Source organism: Capricornis sumatraensis, chromosome 6, assembly GCF_032405125.1.
Source record: "Capricornis sumatraensis isolate serow.1 chromosome 6, serow.2, whole genome shotgun sequence".
NCBI classification, from domain to species: Eukaryota; Metazoa; Chordata; class Mammalia; order Artiodactyla; family Bovidae; genus Capricornis; species Capricornis sumatraensis.
Genome location: NC_091074.1, coordinates 112,367,115 through 112,385,612, shown reverse-complemented (window position 1 = coordinate 112,385,612; position 18,498 = coordinate 112,367,115). Strand labels below are relative to the sequence as shown.

General features: G+C 55.5%; 1 protein-coding gene across 1 annotated transcript in view; it reads right to left on the bottom strand.

Moving 5' to 3' along the window:
* Positions 1-18,498, bottom strand: part of COL27A1 (collagen type XXVII alpha 1 chain) — a 148,500-nt gene that overhangs the window by 30,178 nt on the left and 99,824 nt on the right. Inside the window, exons 29-40 of the mRNA XM_068973506.1 lie at positions 15,179-15,232; positions 14,583-14,627; positions 14,455-14,499; positions 14,116-14,169; positions 12,974-13,027; positions 12,027-12,080; positions 10,567-10,620; positions 8,626-8,679; positions 4,540-4,647; positions 2,148-2,201; positions 1,928-2,035; positions 710-763 (exon numbers count right to left, since the gene is read on the bottom strand). Coding sequence (XP_068829607.1) covers positions 710-763; positions 1,928-2,035; positions 2,148-2,201; positions 4,540-4,647; positions 8,626-8,679; positions 10,567-10,620; positions 12,027-12,080; positions 12,974-13,027; positions 14,116-14,169; positions 14,455-14,499; positions 14,583-14,627; positions 15,179-15,232 — 738 coding nt within the window. The remainder of the gene's footprint in view (positions 1-709; positions 764-1,927; positions 2,036-2,147; positions 2,202-4,539; positions 4,648-8,625; positions 8,680-10,566; positions 10,621-12,026; positions 12,081-12,973; positions 13,028-14,115; positions 14,170-14,454; positions 14,500-14,582; positions 14,628-15,178; positions 15,233-18,498) is intronic.

The window sequence follows — 18,498 nt, the reverse complement described above, 5'->3', positions numbered from 1 at the left end:
GTGGAGCAGACCTCGGTGCAGATCTCAGCAGAGCCCCTAGGTGTGTCCTCCTGGGCAGAGGCAGGAGGCAAATGCTTGCCTCAGCAGGCTTTCCCAGGCCAGGGTGAGGCCTGAAGGTGCAGACCCCCACCTTGGGCTCTCAGCACCCACTCTCCAGCTCCCCTCTCCTTTGCCCTCTGCCTCTCCTCCTCTCCTTGCTGCTTCTCTTTCAGACACTGGATCCCACCGTCAAGCTTCAGGAGCTGTCGGGCCTTGCACACATATTCTTTTGGCTCCCCGAGCCTCAGTTTCCCTTTCTGAGCAAGCCACATGCCTCTCTGAGGCCTCAACTCCCAGATGTCTAACATGTGTTTGGCTTGGCCGCCTCCAAAGGGTGGGGGGGGGTTTGCCAAATTAGGATGCAAAAACGGGCTCTGACCCACCACTTCCACAGAGAGCAGTTGCAAAGTTCAGACACGAGGTGTGTGTGGCACCCACCGCAGGAAAGAAGGACTGAGCAAGGCCAGGGATTCAGGGGAGGTCTCTGTCTGTTCACCCCAGCCCTGTCTGGCCCACTGGTGGTGTGTGGACCCAGGTGTTCCTGGGGGCAAGGGAGACCATGAATCTGTGTGGCCCTCAGCTGGGAGGAGGTGGGGGCAGAGGCCGAGGTGACTTGAGTCCAGCCCTGCAGGGCAGAGTTCCAGAAAGTGGGGAGGTGAGAGCTCCTTACGTCGTAACCAGCCAGTCCCGGCTCTCCTTGGGCCCCCATCCGTCCTGGAGCACCCTGTGAGGGGAGAAGACCCCCGTTGGTACCCAGTGTGACTCTCACAGCAGGAACGCGGACACTGTCTCTCCCACAGGCTCCCACCCAGTTCAGCCCAGCAGCCTGGCACGTCCACTCTGCTCAGAACCCGGTCCGGAGACGGAGGTGGAAAGCAAGCGGCACTCCGGAGCACTCCTCCTCCCCCAGCCCTTCCCTCTTCCAGCTCCAGTGGTTTAGAGAGCCAGTTGCTAAATTTTCCCCAATTTTGTGAGCCAATTATTAAACAAAACCATGATGAAAAGTTAAATTATATGAACTTACAGATAAATCAATTATATTAAAAACACAGATGATAAATATCCCAAACTCATCCCTTCCTAATTATTTTACTACATTTTGTTGTTATCTATGCTCATGAGGATATTTCTGTTGATTGACTCTGTGTGGCAGAAACACTGTTATCCCTCGGTAGCCAGTATCTGCAGGGGAACAGTTCCAGGACCCCCCGTGGATGTGAAACCCTGGGGATACAGACCGACTCTACCAGCTAACGGAGCTTTCTCACACATCCCCTCCAAGTCTGCATTCGGTGACATCATGCTGGTAGCTGGAAATCGGCTACCGTGGGAGCATTTACACCACGGCATCTTGCAAACGCCACGAACCGGCACAGCTGTTTATCGGCGCACATCGGCAGCTCAGAGATGCCGCGTCAGCCTTGCCTGCCCCCTTCCCTCGCTTCCTCTGGGGGTCTTCCTCCCGCCGCAGCGATCAAACCCTTAAGGGGCCCTTCCTTCAGGGCAGGCCAATGACGGGCTGGACCACCCTCAGGGTTACCAGGGATCTGCAGTAGCTTCATCCCACCCACCCCGCCATGAATCTATTTCCAGTGGGAAAAGTCCCCGTCCAATAAAAGTACCCCCACGGGTCTGGTCCCGTCCCTACACCCTGACAGCAGGACTTGATATTCAGGGGTTATAAAGGGCTTCAGAAGATCCAGACTCCCTCCAAATGGCAAGAAATTCTGCGCTGTATGTACTTTACAGGGGGAGGGGCGAGAGCTTCTGTAGGTCCCCACGATTCCAAAGATCTGTCTGGAGGGCAGACACAAAGTGGGGCGGGCAGTGCTTTCCTCTCTGCCCTCGGCTCCATGACCCTCAGCCCAGCTACCCAGAGAGTGCTCACCGTTGGTCCCAGGCTGCCCCGGGACCCTTTAGGGCCTGGGGTGCCAGGGGGTCCGGGGTCTCCAGGGACGCCCATCTCACCCAGCTGTCCTTGGTAGCCCTTGGCACCCTGCAGTGGGGGAGAGACAGGGTATCACCAGGTGTCCGCAGAGGGGATGGGAGGGTGGGAGCTAGGGGGCGGGGGCATGGCTGATTCAGGTGGGAGGAGGAGGGGTCCCTACCTTGGCTCCCATCCGGCCCTTCTCGCCTTGCTTCCCTGGTTTTCCTTCAGGACCCTGAAAGGAAAAGAGGGGAAGAGAGAAAAAGATGAGCGATGAGAGGAAACTGAGGCAGACCCACAGATCTGCAGGGCACTCACTCTCGAGGCAGACTGCCTGGGCTCACACTGATTCTGCACTCCATGCCCGTGTGACCGTGAGCACTGGCACACTTCCTGCGATCTGCATCTTTGCCAAGTAGGGGCAGAGGTGGTACTGGCCTCGCAGAGTTGACAGCCCTGGGCCTGACAATCTCAAGGCCCTTTGCTCCTCCAGTAATTAAATACAGCAGGGCCTCAGTCATGGGCCAGGTACTGTATCTGAACTCTGTATCATGTTTTGTGCAATTCTGGCCACAGGGCTGGGAGAAAGGGATTGTTCATCCCACGTTAGAGCTAAAGAAACAGTCTCGGGAAGACGGAGACCCCGCGGACACAGATCACCCAGCTAGGTAGAATGAAATGCGGATTCTTCCTTTCTGGGACACCCCTTTCCCTAAGCCGGTCCTGTCTGGGCAATTGTGAGTCATGATTACAGGAGCTGGTGGCATCTGCCAGTGGGCTGAGGTGACTGCAATGGCTGATTCCTCATCAGCAGGAGGAGTGAGTCAGGGACAAAGAATGCAGTCCAAGGCCAGGGAGACGGGAGTCCCCCCGGACAGGGCAGCCTGCTGGCCCCCTGTTCCGACAGGCCCAGCTCCAGCTGGGAGCACCCCAGTGGTGTGGGAAACCCTGAGTAAGGGCGAGAGCATCCAGTGGGCTGAGACTGTGGGGCCAGAATGAAGACATTTGCTGGGCCCCCATCCATATAGATATATTTCTGGAAAGGCCCTGATGGCTCATAAAATTCTATTTTTAAATCCTCCACTGTTTCCAGGCCACAGAGTGGGAGATTTCTGTTCTGCGGCCTCAATGCCAAAGACACTCAAATACAGGCCTCTCATCACCTCTGCTACCCAACACACACACAGCCTGGCCCCAGCGAACCTCCTTCCAGTCCCAGCGTATGAGAGCTGGCAGTGACCACAAAATATGGACAGAAACACTGCAACACCACCACTGACGCGATCCCCAGAGCCACGTCACACCCCTGCCTCGGCCACCAGCATCACCAACGCATCAGTCCCGGCACCTCATCAGCCCTGCCATCCTCACCACCACCATCATTATCACGACCACAGCTGCCATTATCAACCCCCCGTCACCATCACCATAACCACCATCCTCTTCACTAACATCAATACCATCCCCTCCATCATCACACACTAACACCATCATCACTACTACCACCAGCATCACCATCGTCACCACTCCCATAACCACTGCCACACTAACACCATATCATCCACCATCCACTAACACTATATCATACCACCATCACCATCATTCTCACCACCAGCATCAGCACCATCAGCACCATCAGCACCATCACCACCATCACCACCGCCACCACCACACTAACACCATCCTCATCACTATATCAAACCACCATCATCATTCTCACCACCACCATCAGCACCATCAGCACCATCCCCATCGTCATCACCATCGCCGTGACCACCACCATCATCCTCACTATTGCCATCACCACTATCTTCATCACTATCATCACCATCCCCACCATCGTGACTACATCATCACCACCACCAGCTTCAGTCACGTCCGCCTCCATACTCAGAAAGATAATTTGCTACATGTCTAGTTCATTTTATAAAGTGCTTTCCTATCCAAAGTTTCATCAGTTCTTTAGATGAAAAATCCATGGCTCAGAGAGAGGCAGTTTGATGCGCCCAAAGTCACAGTGATAGTGGGTGCTCGAGCCAGAACTCGGCCTTTGGGGTCCGGGTCGAGGCTATTTCCGCCACACGTTTCTGCCCATTCCACAGTCATGATGCTCAAAAGTTCACTAAGAAAGAGCTCCTGGAACACTGGAACTCAAAAACGATTTCAGCACACGTTCTTCCAAAGCCTTCATCATACCAGAGGGGTGACCCAGAGAGGGCAAGAACAAGAGAAAGGAGCAAGTCGCTGATGGAGAACTGGACCAACGCCTCTCCTGCTAATTTCAGTGTGGCTGAATGTGGGGGTTGAGCAGGATGAGGTCAGCAGGGTCCAGGTTGCGTAGGGCACAGCAGACAGACCAAGGAGAGTGACATTACTCCTGGGGGCACTAGGAAGGGACGGGAGGGACACAGTCAGGTTTGTGCTCTGCAAAGTGCTCCAGTGAAGGAAGGATAGAAGCACAGGACCCTTGGGTGGCTGCTGTCCAACGACCTCCCACCCAGCCACCGGAAGGCACGAGTGTATTATTCTGACCCAGGAGCCACAAATGCTGGCACATAGCTGTGCACACTCACCCGGACGCCGGTGATGCCAGGGGGGCCGGGGGGCCCGTCCTCGCCCTTCAGTCCCTCTTGGCCCTTCTCACCACGTTCACCGTCAGGCCCGGGGTCACCCCTGTCCCCCTGGGGTGGAAAGACATGAGGAAGGAAGACAGAGAGAGAATAATGAGTCACCAAGTCCATCAGAGGCGCCAAACCTCAGGGCTCTGTTGGGATGTCCAGAGCCGACCAGACCCTGGATTCCCCTGATGGCTCAGCCAAAAGGGTCAGCCTGGCACAGACAGCATGCAGTACATGACATTGTCCAGTGGCCCTGACTAGGCCAAGAAGCGGGCCAATCAGAGGGAAGAGCGGACCTCGACCACGCCCACCCCCTGGAGTTTACAGGAGAGGGACAGGCTGGAAGGATGAGATGCTTTCTCTCCAGCCCTGTAGACACATTGGGAGAACAAGAGCCTTAAAAAGCTTAAGGAAATTTTTATAAAGGAAAAAATTCAGCCGATTCAGCCTCTCAGAACAAACTCTTTCCATGTTTCTGAGTTACGTTTTCAACCCTTGTTTACACAAAACCATTTACAATAAGTAAAAAGTAATAGTTTCAATGGCTACATACCAGGTTCAGAGCGCTAAAACAACTGTTCCAAAGCAATGAAATTAGTTAGTAAATTTAGCTTTAAAGGCTTAATCCAATTGGACGGCATGTCTCCATCTATCGTATTTTTTAATGTCTTATTCCATTTACTGAGAGTAGGCGCTCCCTTTTCTGTCTGCTCCGCACAGCTCTCGTTCTCACTGGCTGCAGTACATTTCCTCTGTCGGGTGGGTGGCAGTGAATGCTTACACAGCACTTGTCATTTCAGGCCGTGTTCTAGCAGGCCGGGCTGTGCCAGGATGGGGCTGTTGCCCTCGGCCCCCGTGAGCAGAGCAGGTGCAAGGGCTGCAGTACAGGCAGATGCAGGGAGGAGCAGAGCAGCAGGGGCCTGTGGCTAGTCTGCAGGTGGCTGAGCTGCGACTGGAGAGAGAAGTCCCCTGGGAATGGGTATGAAGCCACGGTAGGGAGGAAGGGGTGGGCGGAGGAGCAGGATTGGAGAGGCAGAAAGCATCTGTGCCAGTCCTGTTTTTTGGCGCCACACTTTACGAGGGACATTGATAGACTGGTGTGGGTCCAGCAGAAAGAGCAGGGTGCACCAGGGCAAGCAGCCGGAGCCTGGGAACCAGAACGCAGAGAGCAGTCTGCAGGCTGGCTGCGCCAGGGCCCCGGGCTCTGGGTGTAGGCAGCTGCGGGCCCAGGATGGCTGGGACAGTTTCTAGCTCTGGTCCGAGAGGATGCCCCGATGAGTGGGGGTAGGGAGCGATCCAAAGATGACACAGCTGAGGGAGGCAAGAGCCAAGCTGGGGTGTGGGCCAGTGCAGAACAGATCTGGGCTCCAGGAGAGGGTTGAGCAGCTGGGTCTCTGAGGTCCCTTCCCACTGAGATGCTCAGATTCCAAGCCCAGCCTGGCATGGAGACAAGGCTGGCCCTGACGATCCTCCTGTGGATGCTCTTGGCTCCAGGATTCCCCTTCTGGCCTGTTACCCTGGCCACCTGCTCTCCTCGCCCTCAGAGGCGGGCAGCCTGTTCCAGGTGGCTGGGCTGGCTTTCTGCGAGGGGCCCTAGCCTGGGCCCTGCAGGCGAACTGGCTCCAAGACCTACCCAGACCCCCAGAGCCTGGGTTCCCACACACCCAGCGGTGGATCCCATGCAGAAAGGGCTCCGGGGGTAAAGAACTAGGGTCCCAGAATCCAGGACATCTGTCAGTGCTCAGAAGAACCTTTACAAGTTGCCCAGCTCAACCCTCGATATTTACAGGTGGGCAAACTGAGGCCTAGAGAGAGGTAGAGACTTCCTAATGCCACACGTGAGCTCACAGCAGAGCACAGATAAGACTCTGGGTTCTGGTTCTTCTCACTCCAAGGTTCTCTGCTCAGGGCACAATGCCTCCTCCCCCGATACTGGATTCAGATCTCAACAGCTGTTGACTTGGGCAAGTTTCCTCATTTGCAAAACAAGCACCAAAGGGTTACTGTGGTGAGTGAAGGAGATAATCCATGTAAATAGCTTAGCATAGCATCTGGTGCCCAAGGGCTGGATAAACGTGCGCTATTAGCAGGAATCCCTGTCACGGTTGCCACCATCAGGTGGTCGTCAGCAAACTCAAAAGAGATAATCAGCATAAACGATAAAGTGCTGTGCATGTCTGAGAGGCTGTTTTTGCCATGAAGGTGATGCTTGGACAAACGCTGTAAAGGAAATAGATTCTCTCCTGGATTCATGCAAGGCCCAGGAAGACACTGTGCATGTGTGCTAAGTTGCTTCGGCTGTGTCTGACTCTTTGCAACCCCATGGACTGTAGCCTGTCAGGCTCCTCTGTCCATGGGATTCTCCAAGCAAGAACACTGGAGTGTGTAGCCATCCTCTTCTCCAGGGGATCGTCCCAACCCAGAAACTGAACAAGGGTCTCCTGCATTGCAGGCAGATTCTTTCCCATCTGAGCCACCAGGGAAGCCCAGACACCACACAGCTGCACAGCTACTCCAGCCCGAGGTAGAACTGGCTTTGGAGGGAGTGGAAGAGGAAGCAGTAGGGCCCAGGAGCCATCACCAGTGAGCAGGAATGACTATGAGGTGCCCAAACCTGGAAGATCCCCTCCCACCCCACCTCATTAAAGATTCCAAGGAGATGTAAGGCGGCTGCCCAGAGGTGAAGGAGGCCCCCACACACCATTCCTTGCTTTCCTCATCTGTCACATGGAGGCGGTAATGAATTCAGCTTGGAGCGTTGCTGGGAGAATTAAATGGGTTAATTCATCTAAAGCTCTGAAGGCAGGTGACGCAAGTGTACTGAGTGTACAAAGCATTTTAGCTAGAATGCTCATCAGCATCATCATGATTCATGCAAGCACTTGTCAAAGAGTGTGGAGAGGCCGTCAGTTGCTCTGGGTCTCTGGAGCCAGACCCTAGGATGGAGCAAGGCTGGAGGTGAGAGAAGGCAGACGGATGGCAGACAGGGGGCGCTCTCAACCTTGTGAGCAAAAGGCAAGCAGCTGGGGAGCCAGCCAGGGGCCTGTCACCTAGGCATCCTGGGGACAGGGCAATGCAGGCCCAGAGAAGGGGGTGCTTATCTGAGGTCATAGGAGAATCAGTGGTGACTGAGGGAATCCTGGGATGTGACACTTGGAAGCCTGGGCTGGGACAGGTCAGCCCTGGGAAAACCCACCTAACAACAGTTCAGGGCTAGGTCAGGGGTGGGGGCTGCAAAGTCAGAGAGCGATGCCCACCTGTCCTGGGGTTTGGGGCAGCCCTAGCACCTTCTTAAGGCCCCAGCATCTGTGGCTGACAGATGAATCTCAGCAGCAGGGCTGAGATGGGCCCACATGCTTTGGTGCCAACGAGCTGGGGGTTTGAATTTTGGATTTTCACTCACAGCCATAGACTCTGGGTGCATACACCTCAGCCTGAGCCCCAGTCTCTTCACCTTTATAATGGGGGCATGGTGCAGAGAGGTAGCCGAGTCTCAGGTCTTGCCTGTGCCAGTTACTAGCGTGTGTCCCTGGACAAGTTGCTTAACCTGAGTCTCAGTTTCCTCATCCAAAGACAGGGCTTACCCCGCACCCTGATCTAAGTGATACATACAAAAGGCTTAGGGTAGCCCCTGATAGTCTGTGACTAGTCCTCCGGAAATAGTGGCTATGAGTCATGGGTGGTGATTACTCTTCTGATCTTTTAAGATGTCTGGAAGATAACAGCTATCAAAGCTGCTGGCCTGGTACCACCTTGAGCCAAGAGAAGCTGCAGTTTTGAGGAGAAAGATGGCAGTGAGGAGTAGAAGGTGGGGTTAGTCCCCAGTCCATGAGCAGGGTAGGGAGCGGGCGCTGGGCAGGGCTCACTCCTACACAGCCTGCGCTCCCTAGAAGCTGGAGGACTGATCTTGCAGTTTATGAGAACACAGTGCTTCTGGGGGAATACCTGGGTATTGGATGGGAGAGGGCAGTGGGGCCAGAGGCAGAAGGCAGTTCCAGAATATTCCCTCTCCCCCAGACTGTGCACCAGAAGGACACTTACCTTCAGCCCGTCAGGCCCTGCAGGACCACTGTCACCCTCGAGGCCTGGCTCTCCCTGGAAAGGGTGGTGGGAAAGATGAGGAGACATTACTGGGGAGGGGGTTCCAGTGTGATTTTATTTCCTCCCCTGCACTAGAGCAAGACCCCATCCCCTCATCTCCTCTAGTAGTGCCCTAGAATGCCTGGCACAGCAAGTAAGCAGTGGAGCAGACCCCCAAGCCACAACCTGTTCTGTGTGCAGGGTGGGGGTGGGGCAAGGGCTACCCAGGATAGAAAGTACTGGTCCTGTGTCCAGGTGGGCTGGTTGGACTGGGGTGGTAGTGAAGCCTACTGGTTGAACAGGCTTTGATGTCAGACCTTGATGCCCCCACTGGGCTTCCCATTCATGTTGGTCTGGCCATAAGCAACCTCCTTAGCCCCCATGGGTGTCTGTTTCCTCATCTGAAAATGGGCTGATACACTTCCTTTAAGGATTCCTATGAGAGCCAGCATAAGTATCCCATAGATGGTAGCTGTTAGATATATTCTTCTGGGAATTTGGAGTGAGCCCTCAGAAAACACATTGGTGGATCCCATTTTTCAGATGAGGAAAGTGAGGCCATTTCTCAGACTTTCTTGCCAGAAAAGTTTGAGAATGATACCAAGCCCCTGAATCCCCATCTGACCTTCAGCCAGGTTCCCTGCTTGCCTTTCTAGCTCCAGAGATGCTTCTGGAGGTCTCAGGTCTCTAACAGGCTGTCAAACTAAGTTTGTGTCTCCCTCTGCTTGTTCATAGCTGTCAGCATCTGAGCTGAAAGGGGCCTCGGAAGTCATCAAATACAGGGATGGCACAGACTGGAGAGGGGGCTAGATTCCATCCTTGTTGTGTCCATGGCAGGCATCACTAGTCAACCTACTAGCCATTCCTCTTGGGTCCATGGCAGACATCACTAATCGATCTACTAGAATGCGGCTTCATGAGGACAGGGCCTTCTGTTACTCACTGCTGTGAAGTGCCTGGCACACAGTGGGCATCAAGTGAGTGCACGTCATGCTCTTTCCCAGTGAGCCCAGGTGGAGCCTCAGGATCCTGCTTAACACGGCACTCCAAGAAACTATACTGCTCAATCTTCATTGACAGACAAGACTGCCATCTGAAGGCTTCAAGCTCCACACTCATCCTCTAGTGCCCTGAGGCCTTCTCCCCTCGTTTTACATCTTAGCTCAGTTTGTGGAGCCTCTTAACTTTAGGCAGGGAGTAATAGGGGGCATTGGAAAAAGGAACAAACGAGAAACTGGATTGGGTGCTTGGTGCATTAACCAAGCCCTCCACACTAACTCTCCCTCACTCCTGGGCCCCACCTTCCCCATCCATAAGGTGCTAGAGGATGCTTGCTCTCTATCCCTCATAGCACCCCAGAGTCCACATTTAGGCAGAGACCTTGTAATTCAAGCACAAGACATAGACAGGTGGGTGCAGAGATGTCCCAAAGCTTCTCCAAGGAAGCCAAGCTCTGTGGGTTTATTTTGGTAAAAGGAAAGATAACCTTCCACGTAACTTTCCATGGAACAGGCTGATAATAGGTGTTTGTCAATAAAAACACTTGAAGGTCAAATAAGTTTGGAGATTCTGGATCCCCACAAAAAGAACCCCTAATTTCTTGGTTGCAGGCCTTCTCAGAGCCTTGAAAATGCTCCCGCTAACCTGTAAGAGGGAACACCGAGCATGCAGAATCTCAAACATTTTGACCACTGAATGCTTTTCTCTGCAGAGCACCTCTGCATTGCAGAAATGCTGGCCTGCCAGGAGGCAGGCTGGATGAGGCTGTAGAAATTCATGATCTGTTTGTACAGCTGAGGAAACTGAGGCTCAGGGAAGCTGAGTAAAGACCCTCCCTCCACCAAATACCAGGGGGGATAGGGAGGGGGACTTTCCAGGGAGAATCAATTTGCTTTGACTTACCCGCTGCCCAATGAGGCCCTGCTCCCCAGGGATGCCCAGAGGCCCAAGGTCACCCTAGGAGAAGCCAAACACAAGTCCATGGGTAGGAGGATAGGACCAGCCCCAGCTCTCACCCCACCTTCTTGTTCTCATCAGTTCTGATGTGGGGGGAGCACGGGTGGGGCCAAGGAAGTTCTTTCTTCTCCAGGACTAGAGAGAAATTGTGAAATGCCAACCAGAGCCCCTGTCCCCAGTAAGCCCTGGGCACGTTCAGGACCACCACTACCACACGATCACGGCTGAGCTCACACGTACACAGCCCTGTTTCAGTGCTTTTTTATTTCACACAGCTAATTGTCAGAACAGCCCTGCCAGGGAAGGGGTCTGCTTTTACAAATGAGGAGACAGCGACTACTGGTTAAGTAACCAGCCTGAGCTCATGAAGCTACTAAGTGACAGCTTTAGGATCCAAACCCAAGCAGTTAGTTTGGCTCCAGGGAGTATCAGATGCAGAGATGGCAACTCTGAGGCTGATCACCTTTACCCAGCCCCTGAGAGCCCTGAGAGAAACCCAAATGAGGAAGAGGCCCTAAATGAACCAGAGCAAATGTCCCTTGTGCATGCATGTGAGCTGAGTCACTCAGTCGTATCTGCCTCTTTACAATCCCATGGACTACAGCCTGCCAGGATCCTCTGTCCGTGGGATTCTCCAGGCAGGAATACTGGAGTGGGTTGCCATTTCCTCCTCCAGGGGATTTTCCCAACCCAGGGATCAAACCCGAGTCTCCTGTGTCTACTGGCAGGCGGATTCTTCACCAGTGACTCACCTGGGAAGCCCTAAACGTCCCCCACCTCCTCCAAAAGACCCCCAGAAGGGTCTTTCTCATCTGGAGGTTTCCAAGCTACACTCTCTCCCTGCTGGTGTCTGCGGGCACAAGGAGGAGGCGGAGCTCTGAGTCCCCAGCCCGGCCCCAACCAGAACCATCCCATTTCTATCTGTTTTATACATGGGGTAGTTTCTTGCATTATTCCAGCAAAAGATTCTGAAACGAAGTCAAGACTGAAGGTTCCAGGCCTCCTAGTCCTGCACAGGGAGCAGGTACTCTTCCAACAGCAGAGCGGCAATGGGGTCTCCCCAGAGCTCAGGGATCAATGGACTCCTGTTTCCCCGCAGGTAATGAGGGGCACTGGTGTTGAAATGCAGATGCTATCGCGGGAGGCCAGGAGGTCCGGCCGGCCCGGCATGGGGCAGGTGCCAGAGAAAACACTGCCAGACGGGGGGTTGGGCAGCGACGGGGGCTCAAGGCCGGCTGGACCATCTGCTGTGGCCATGGCCAGGCCCTACTCCCCAGACAGGAGCACAGAGAACCCATTATCCCAGGCACAAGAAAGGCTCGTTTCTCTTCCACGGAGAGGACGTGGCTGCCAGCTGGGAGTTGGTTTCAGCAAGTTATTTTTCTCTTCTTTCATCCCCCTCTTACCTTCATGCCAGCTTCCCCAGGAAGGCCCGGTTCTCCCACTGCACCTGGTGGTCCCTGCAAAAAAAAAAAAAAATGCCATCGGTCCATCCTAGAGCAAGAGCTGGTCCCTGGTTTCCCTGGTTGCCAAGGGAGGAGATAACTGAGGCAGGCTCAGAGAGGGCAAGGGACATGCCCAAGGTCACACACCCTGAGAGACCCAGAGCTGGGAGCAGGCTGCAGCCTTTGGGAGCTTAGAACTGGGACTAGGCAAGGGCGGGGGGGTGGTGGTTGGGCCCAGACTGCGGGGCCTTGGGGCTACCCAGAGGCTGCTGGAGCCTTCGCCCTCCCCACGAGTGTGGTTGACCACAGTAGGAGCCCTTGGCAAGCGTGGAGAGGAAAATTTCATGATTCACATAACAACAGGGGAGGGAGCCAACAGACGCTACATTCAGGGCTGAGGGATTCCAGCCCTTCCTTCTCTCTGCAGCCAGGCCAGGATGACAAGGGTGGGAGAGATCCCCGAGTTATCATCATTAGCATGGCCACAGCCCCTGCATAAAACCTAGGGCTCAGTTTTCTCCCCTGGAGAAGGCAGGGGTGCCTGAGACCCCTTTCAAGCTCCTTGCTGCAAGGCCTTAGGAGGACTGGTTCAGTAGTCAAACCTCCGTGTCAGGGTGAAGTCCCAGCAGGGTCAGGATGAGGGGTATTGCTGCTCTCCAGGGTGCCGAAAAAGAGGCACTGCCAACCCCCATGAGGGTCCTGGCATGCCTGCATCCCACCCGCTGCCCCTGGGCTGGGGAGCCCAACCCCACCCCCTCTGGCCTCACCATGGATCTGCCTTCTCTGCCAGGCCACCTCCCCACCAGTGCCTGCAGGACACAGGACAGGGAGCCCCGAGGAGAAGGGCCAGGAAGGGCTGCTTCCTCCCCAGCAAGACCACGGGGCGAACAAGGGCCTCTGGCACTCACCTTGGGTCCCATCTCTCCAGGAGGGCCAATTGGCCCCTGGGGTCCCTGAGGGCCCTGGAAGATAGACAGACACACAGACAGTCGGGAGCAGCCAGCCTGGGCCCTCTTTGGGGTCTGAGGCTTGGTAGCGCAGTCTGGAGGGACAGGTGAGAGAGGGGACCACGGCGCCCGGACTCTGCGGGTCTCACCCCCACCCCCGCTTCACTGAGGACCCTGGCCCCAAGCCCCCTCCTCGCCTGCATCCAGCACCACCCCCAGCCTGCCCACCGGCACCCTCCCCTAGGCATCTCCAAAGGGCGGCCTCCCCTGCTCAGAAGCCTCCAGGCTGGCTCCCGAGCCTCACTCACTCCATGCCCTTGGCCTGGAATGCCATTTCGCCCACCCATTGTTCCAAAGGGCATCTGCCCAAGCTTCTAGATGTGGGCTGCTCGATCTCCAGTCCTCCCCCTGTCCCCCGGATCCCTCCTCCCAAGCCCCAAGACGGCGCTCTCTTCATCACCATCAGTACAGCCACAGCCTCTTCATGGGGCTCCTCAACACAGGCTATACCTCCCCTTCCAGGGAGATCTCCTAAAAGGTCCCCTGTTTCTGTCCCCTCAACAGCTTCCTGTTGCCTCTGGGACAAAGAACTTAAGTCCATCCATGGCTCTGGGTGACTGGCCCCTGTGACCTCGGCCCACCTTCCCCAAGGTCCAGCTGTGGCCACACCAGCCATGCTGGACGCTGCAGGGCCCCGACAGCATGTCGGTCTATCCGCATCCTGCCCTCTCTCCCTCGCAGACCTGGAGGATGCTGTGCCCTCCACTTTGCACTGTGCTAAGCACTCTCCACGCTTCCTTATTTCATCCTCGCCACAGATGACAAGTGAGTAACCATTATTCCCATCTTACTTGCGAGAAAACTGAGGCTGGAAGGCAAGGGAGGTAGACCCAATCTAGAGCCCTGAACTTCCCCAGCCAGGGTTCTCTCCCTGACCCGAGGCCTATCCATGGGGGCGGTAGAGCCCCGCACCGCCCCTCTCTAACCCGACTCGTGGTCTCATCACAGGACAACACCACCCCCCACCATCTGGCAGGTGAGGACGCAGCTGAGACCAGCCTGCCAGGGGCAAAGATGCAAAGAGTGAGGGAATGGGCACTTACCGGTTCTCCTGGGAGGCCCTTGGCACCTGGGGGACCAGAAGGACCTGGGAGGCCCTGCAGGGACAAAGTAAGCTGACCTCAGTCCCTCCCTGGCCTTCTCCGCCCTGCCTGGCCCCTAGGTCTCAGTCAAGCTGTCGTATTGAATAAGGGTCCTGCCACGTGACACATGGGAGCCTGAGTCCCAGAGGGGAACAGACAGGCTGGAGGGTCTTCAGGGCGGGAGTGGGCAGCTAGAACCTTCGGGATTTCCACAGCAGGATGAGAAAGGTGGCTAATGGGGCTATTTCCTCCCCGCCAAGTCCCACAGAGAGACTTTCACAAACCAGCGGTGCTACTTACAGGAAAGCCTCGTGTGCCCAAGTGCCCTCGCTCGCCAGCCACGCCCTGGAAGCACACGTTGGCTGTTAGAAGCACGTATCACAGAACAGGGAGCGGGGAGAGGGGCTGGCAGCTTCGGCCTCACATACCTGCTGCCCGGGCTGGCCCAGTCTGCCCTGTGGTCCTGGTGGGCCCTGCAGGAAGCCAAGCATGAGGGGGGCAGTGGATGCTGGGGAGGACTCTTCCCTGAAGGGACTCTTGCTTCCATGGGAGATAGAAAGAGCCCCGGGGGTCACCACATACACCCACCTCCCCAGCGTGCAGGTGGGCAAACTCGGGGGAGTGGACGGCCAGTGGCCAGGAGCTGTGGGTCGAGAACAACGGACCTCTGCGTCCCGATGGGGGCGGAAGCCGTCTCAGCAATCAGGGATTCTGGAAGGGCTTGGGGAATCAGGGGCCAGGCCTGATTCCGCCCCCTCTCTCATTCTTATCTCCTCTGTCTCTCTCACTCACGTGCTCTCTGTCTCTCTCAGTCCGATGGCTCATTCTCCCTTTCCTGCCCCCATGCTGGGGGCATGCCATCCCCAGGAAGGGTGGCCAGATGAGCTCGCAGGAGCATGCCCTGCAGCCTCTCAGGGATGCCCTGCTGTCCCCAAGGGGCCTGTTACAGAGGAGGCGGCGAGCCTGGATTCCTGACCCAGCACCCTAGGTCAGGAGACAAGAGGAAGAGGGCGGGGGTCAGTACCTTCAGGCCCTTAGACCCCTGCTCCCCAGCTGGTCCGTCTGGTCCTCGGGGTCCCTGGAATAGGAAAAAGGGGCTTTCACAGTGGACAGCAGGGGTCTCCCTTGGGCTGGGAACCAGGAGGGCGGGGCTGCCCAGAGCCTTGAGTTCTTCCCTGCACAAGCAGGGGTTCCCTCCTCCTCTCTGCCTCCCACACACTCCCCACCCGCAGGTGGGTCAGCCAGACTAATGCACCTGCTAACACGGCTCTGCAGAGGGCTTGGCGTAGGTGGACGCAGTCAGAGGCCCTACCATTCTGGAGTGGGCCTGGTGGTAAATTTAAATCCTGTTTAAAGAAACCTTGGAGGGGGAAGAGCGGGGGCAGGGGGGTGGCAGTGGGGTGGAATCAGCCAGCCAACCCATTTCACAGATTTGGAAACTGAGGGCAGAGCCAAGAGACATGTGGCCATGTCCCGGTGGCCAGGTCTTCAGACTCTGTCCCCTGCTCTTCCCAGAGCACACGTGGGGTTGAAGCAGCTTGTGGACCACAGTCCTCGGGGGAACCTGACAAAGGACACCCTGGGGAGGGTCTCCACATGGTCGGATGTGTGGAGCTGCCCCCTCTCCAGCCAGATGAGCAACTACTCTGGCCCAGCTCACATGAGGAGGGGCAGGCACAGGGCAGCTGTGGCTGGAGCCTTGGGCTCAAATCTGACCCTTGAGACAGGATGTCTGGTCTTCTGAGAACTGGGAGGCCCCTGGGGGCAGGCAGACTCTCTCCTTCCCCTTTACTGCACAGATGGGAACACTGAGGCCCTGCAAGGGAGGGAATTTGTTTACGGTCCCTTAGCATATAAGCAGCTGATATTTCCTGCAAAGTTCTATGGGCCTCCCTTAGGAACACAGATGAGGGTGCCCTGGGGTCCCCCATGGACAACAGCGTAGTGTTCGTCCTATAGGGGTCAGAAAGGGTGTGTTGGAGGTTGGGAAGACAAGGAGGAGGAGGCTGTGAAGGAGGCTAGCCCACCCTAGTCTGGGGGTATGGAGACCAGCCACAAAAGGGGCCAGGGAGGCATCTCAGGGGAGGGGGTATGAGGGATGAGAAAACTGAGAAATCATTTAAATACTGGACAGGGATATTTTCAATTAATAATGGAACCAGAAAAAGTTATCATTCCATTTATCAGCTACTTGGGGCTCCCCATGTTTCAACTCCATGTCGCAGCCTTAAATAGTGCTCACAGATGGAATCAACCTGGGCCAGGAGACCACGTGGCTGGGAGTCTTTGCTCCTGGTGCCTCAGGCCTCCGCCCAGAACCACCAGGGGTCCAGCACCAGGCACAGTGCTGCTTAGGAAATACTGTGTCTAGGGGAAATTAACAGCTCCTGACTAAGCCTCAGTTGTACCATCTCTGAAATGGGAATAAGAAATCGCTCCCTCAAGGCAGGAAGTAATACACACGGGCAGCTCAGCATCTGGCATATAGTTAAGTTCTCAGAAGATCTGATCTTGCCAAAAGGGGCTGCAGGCTCCCTAAGGGCAGGGGCACAGAGCAATGGCTGGCCTGGGAAATCTGGATTTAGGCCCCTCCTTAGTATAGGCAGCTTATATCAGGCTGAGAATGTTCATGGGTTCAAGATGAGGTTTGATTAGAGGGTGTGGGTGAAAGTTCTGGTGTTGCTGCTGGCTTGCTGTGTGACCCCAGGGAAGCCCCTTTCTCTGCACCTCACTCTCAGGTGGGTATTGTCAGACCACCTGTTGGACTTAACACCCCTGATTCATAGATAGGACCTGGTAGAGATGGAGATAGATGGAGATGCGGGGCATCCCAGGTCCTGAGACTTGGGACAGAGGCTGAGCTGATGACAGGCCTCTGGGTCCTCCAGAGATGAGCCCCGACCTCTGTTTCTACCTGAGCATAAACCTTCCTGGAAAGGGGCAGCTCTAGGAACACAGCGGAAGCCCAGAGGTGTTGATACTTGGCCTGAATCACATAGCACCCTCTTTACTCTGGAAATCAAAGTCTCTCTGTGAGAAAAGTTATGAGATCTATAATAATAATAATAGCATCAACAGCAGCAGCAATCATAATGAAAGCTATTTTCCTCATTTGACATATACGGAAATAGCCTGTGGCGGCCCTGATAGTAGGTGGAGAACCAGCATGTGACTCTAAGTCAGCTAGATGCCCATTTTTTCCCACCACTACCTGTCTCTATTTATCAGTGGGGGAGTGAGTTCCCCATCACAGGGGGTATGCAAGTCAGGGCCAGGGCACGGTGTCCCAGGAGACAATATCTAAAATCCCTCTTACCTGGGAGGCACTGCTATCCTCTGGGCGCACCTGGGGTTGGCTGGGGGAAATAGGACCAAGCTTTCTTGTCTGGGGAGAGGAGAAAGTAGAGGGGCCCCACCCAACCCCCCCTCCCCAGTACCCCTGTGCAGGGAGAGGCGAGCCTAACACTGCTCTGGGCCTCTCTGCAGCTCATCCTATGTCCTGCGGGTGCCCCAAACCTGCCCCTTCCTTCCCCAGAGCAACACTGAACACGGGAGGCAGGTCCAGGTTTCAGAGCCACAAATCCGTTCCTGTGTAGCCACTCCCCAGGAACAGGTTTGCAGTCACAGCTGGGGCTGGGCTTCTAGCTTGGCGGGTAGGAGCCCCAGGGGACAGAAAATCCAGCCAATCACAGTTCTTGTGAATAAGGGATGAAAAGGGAGTGAACATGTGCCCAGCACTCGCTACGCACCACTGCCCTTCCAGGTGCTTACCATGGGCAGTGCTGGCAGAGGAAGTGTATCCCCACAGCCATCCAAAGAGGTCGGTTCTGCCGCTGACCCCTTTTATAGAGGAAAAGCTGGGGCTTCAAGGGAGGGTAAGCCAGCTGCCCAAGGTCAGAGGGGAGGAGGAGCCGGGATTCAAAGCCAGATCTGCTGAGCTCTCAGCCCCGCTCACACGAGCAGAGCTCAGTGCAGGTTCTTGGGTCGCAGAATCCTCATGACTTTGTCAAAGTGGCTTTGGAGAGAGATAGCAGAGTCTCCCAAGTAAGAGGACTTTTAGACATTATTGTCTTCTGCAATATCCTGCCCCAGGCTCTCACCTGATACTCCCTGAGACAGGGAGTTTATCCCCACACTGATAAACAGTGACCGGTTAGTAGTGGGAAAAAATTGGGCATTTGGCTGACTTGAGTTCCAATTCTGGCTCCTTACAACTTCCACCTAATGTCAGCCACTGAGCCTTACAGAGAAACTGATGTGAGGGACTTTCCCCACCCCGAGGTGCCAATGCAGGGGGCCCAGGTTTGATTTCTGGTTGGGGAACTAGTTCCTACATGCCACAGC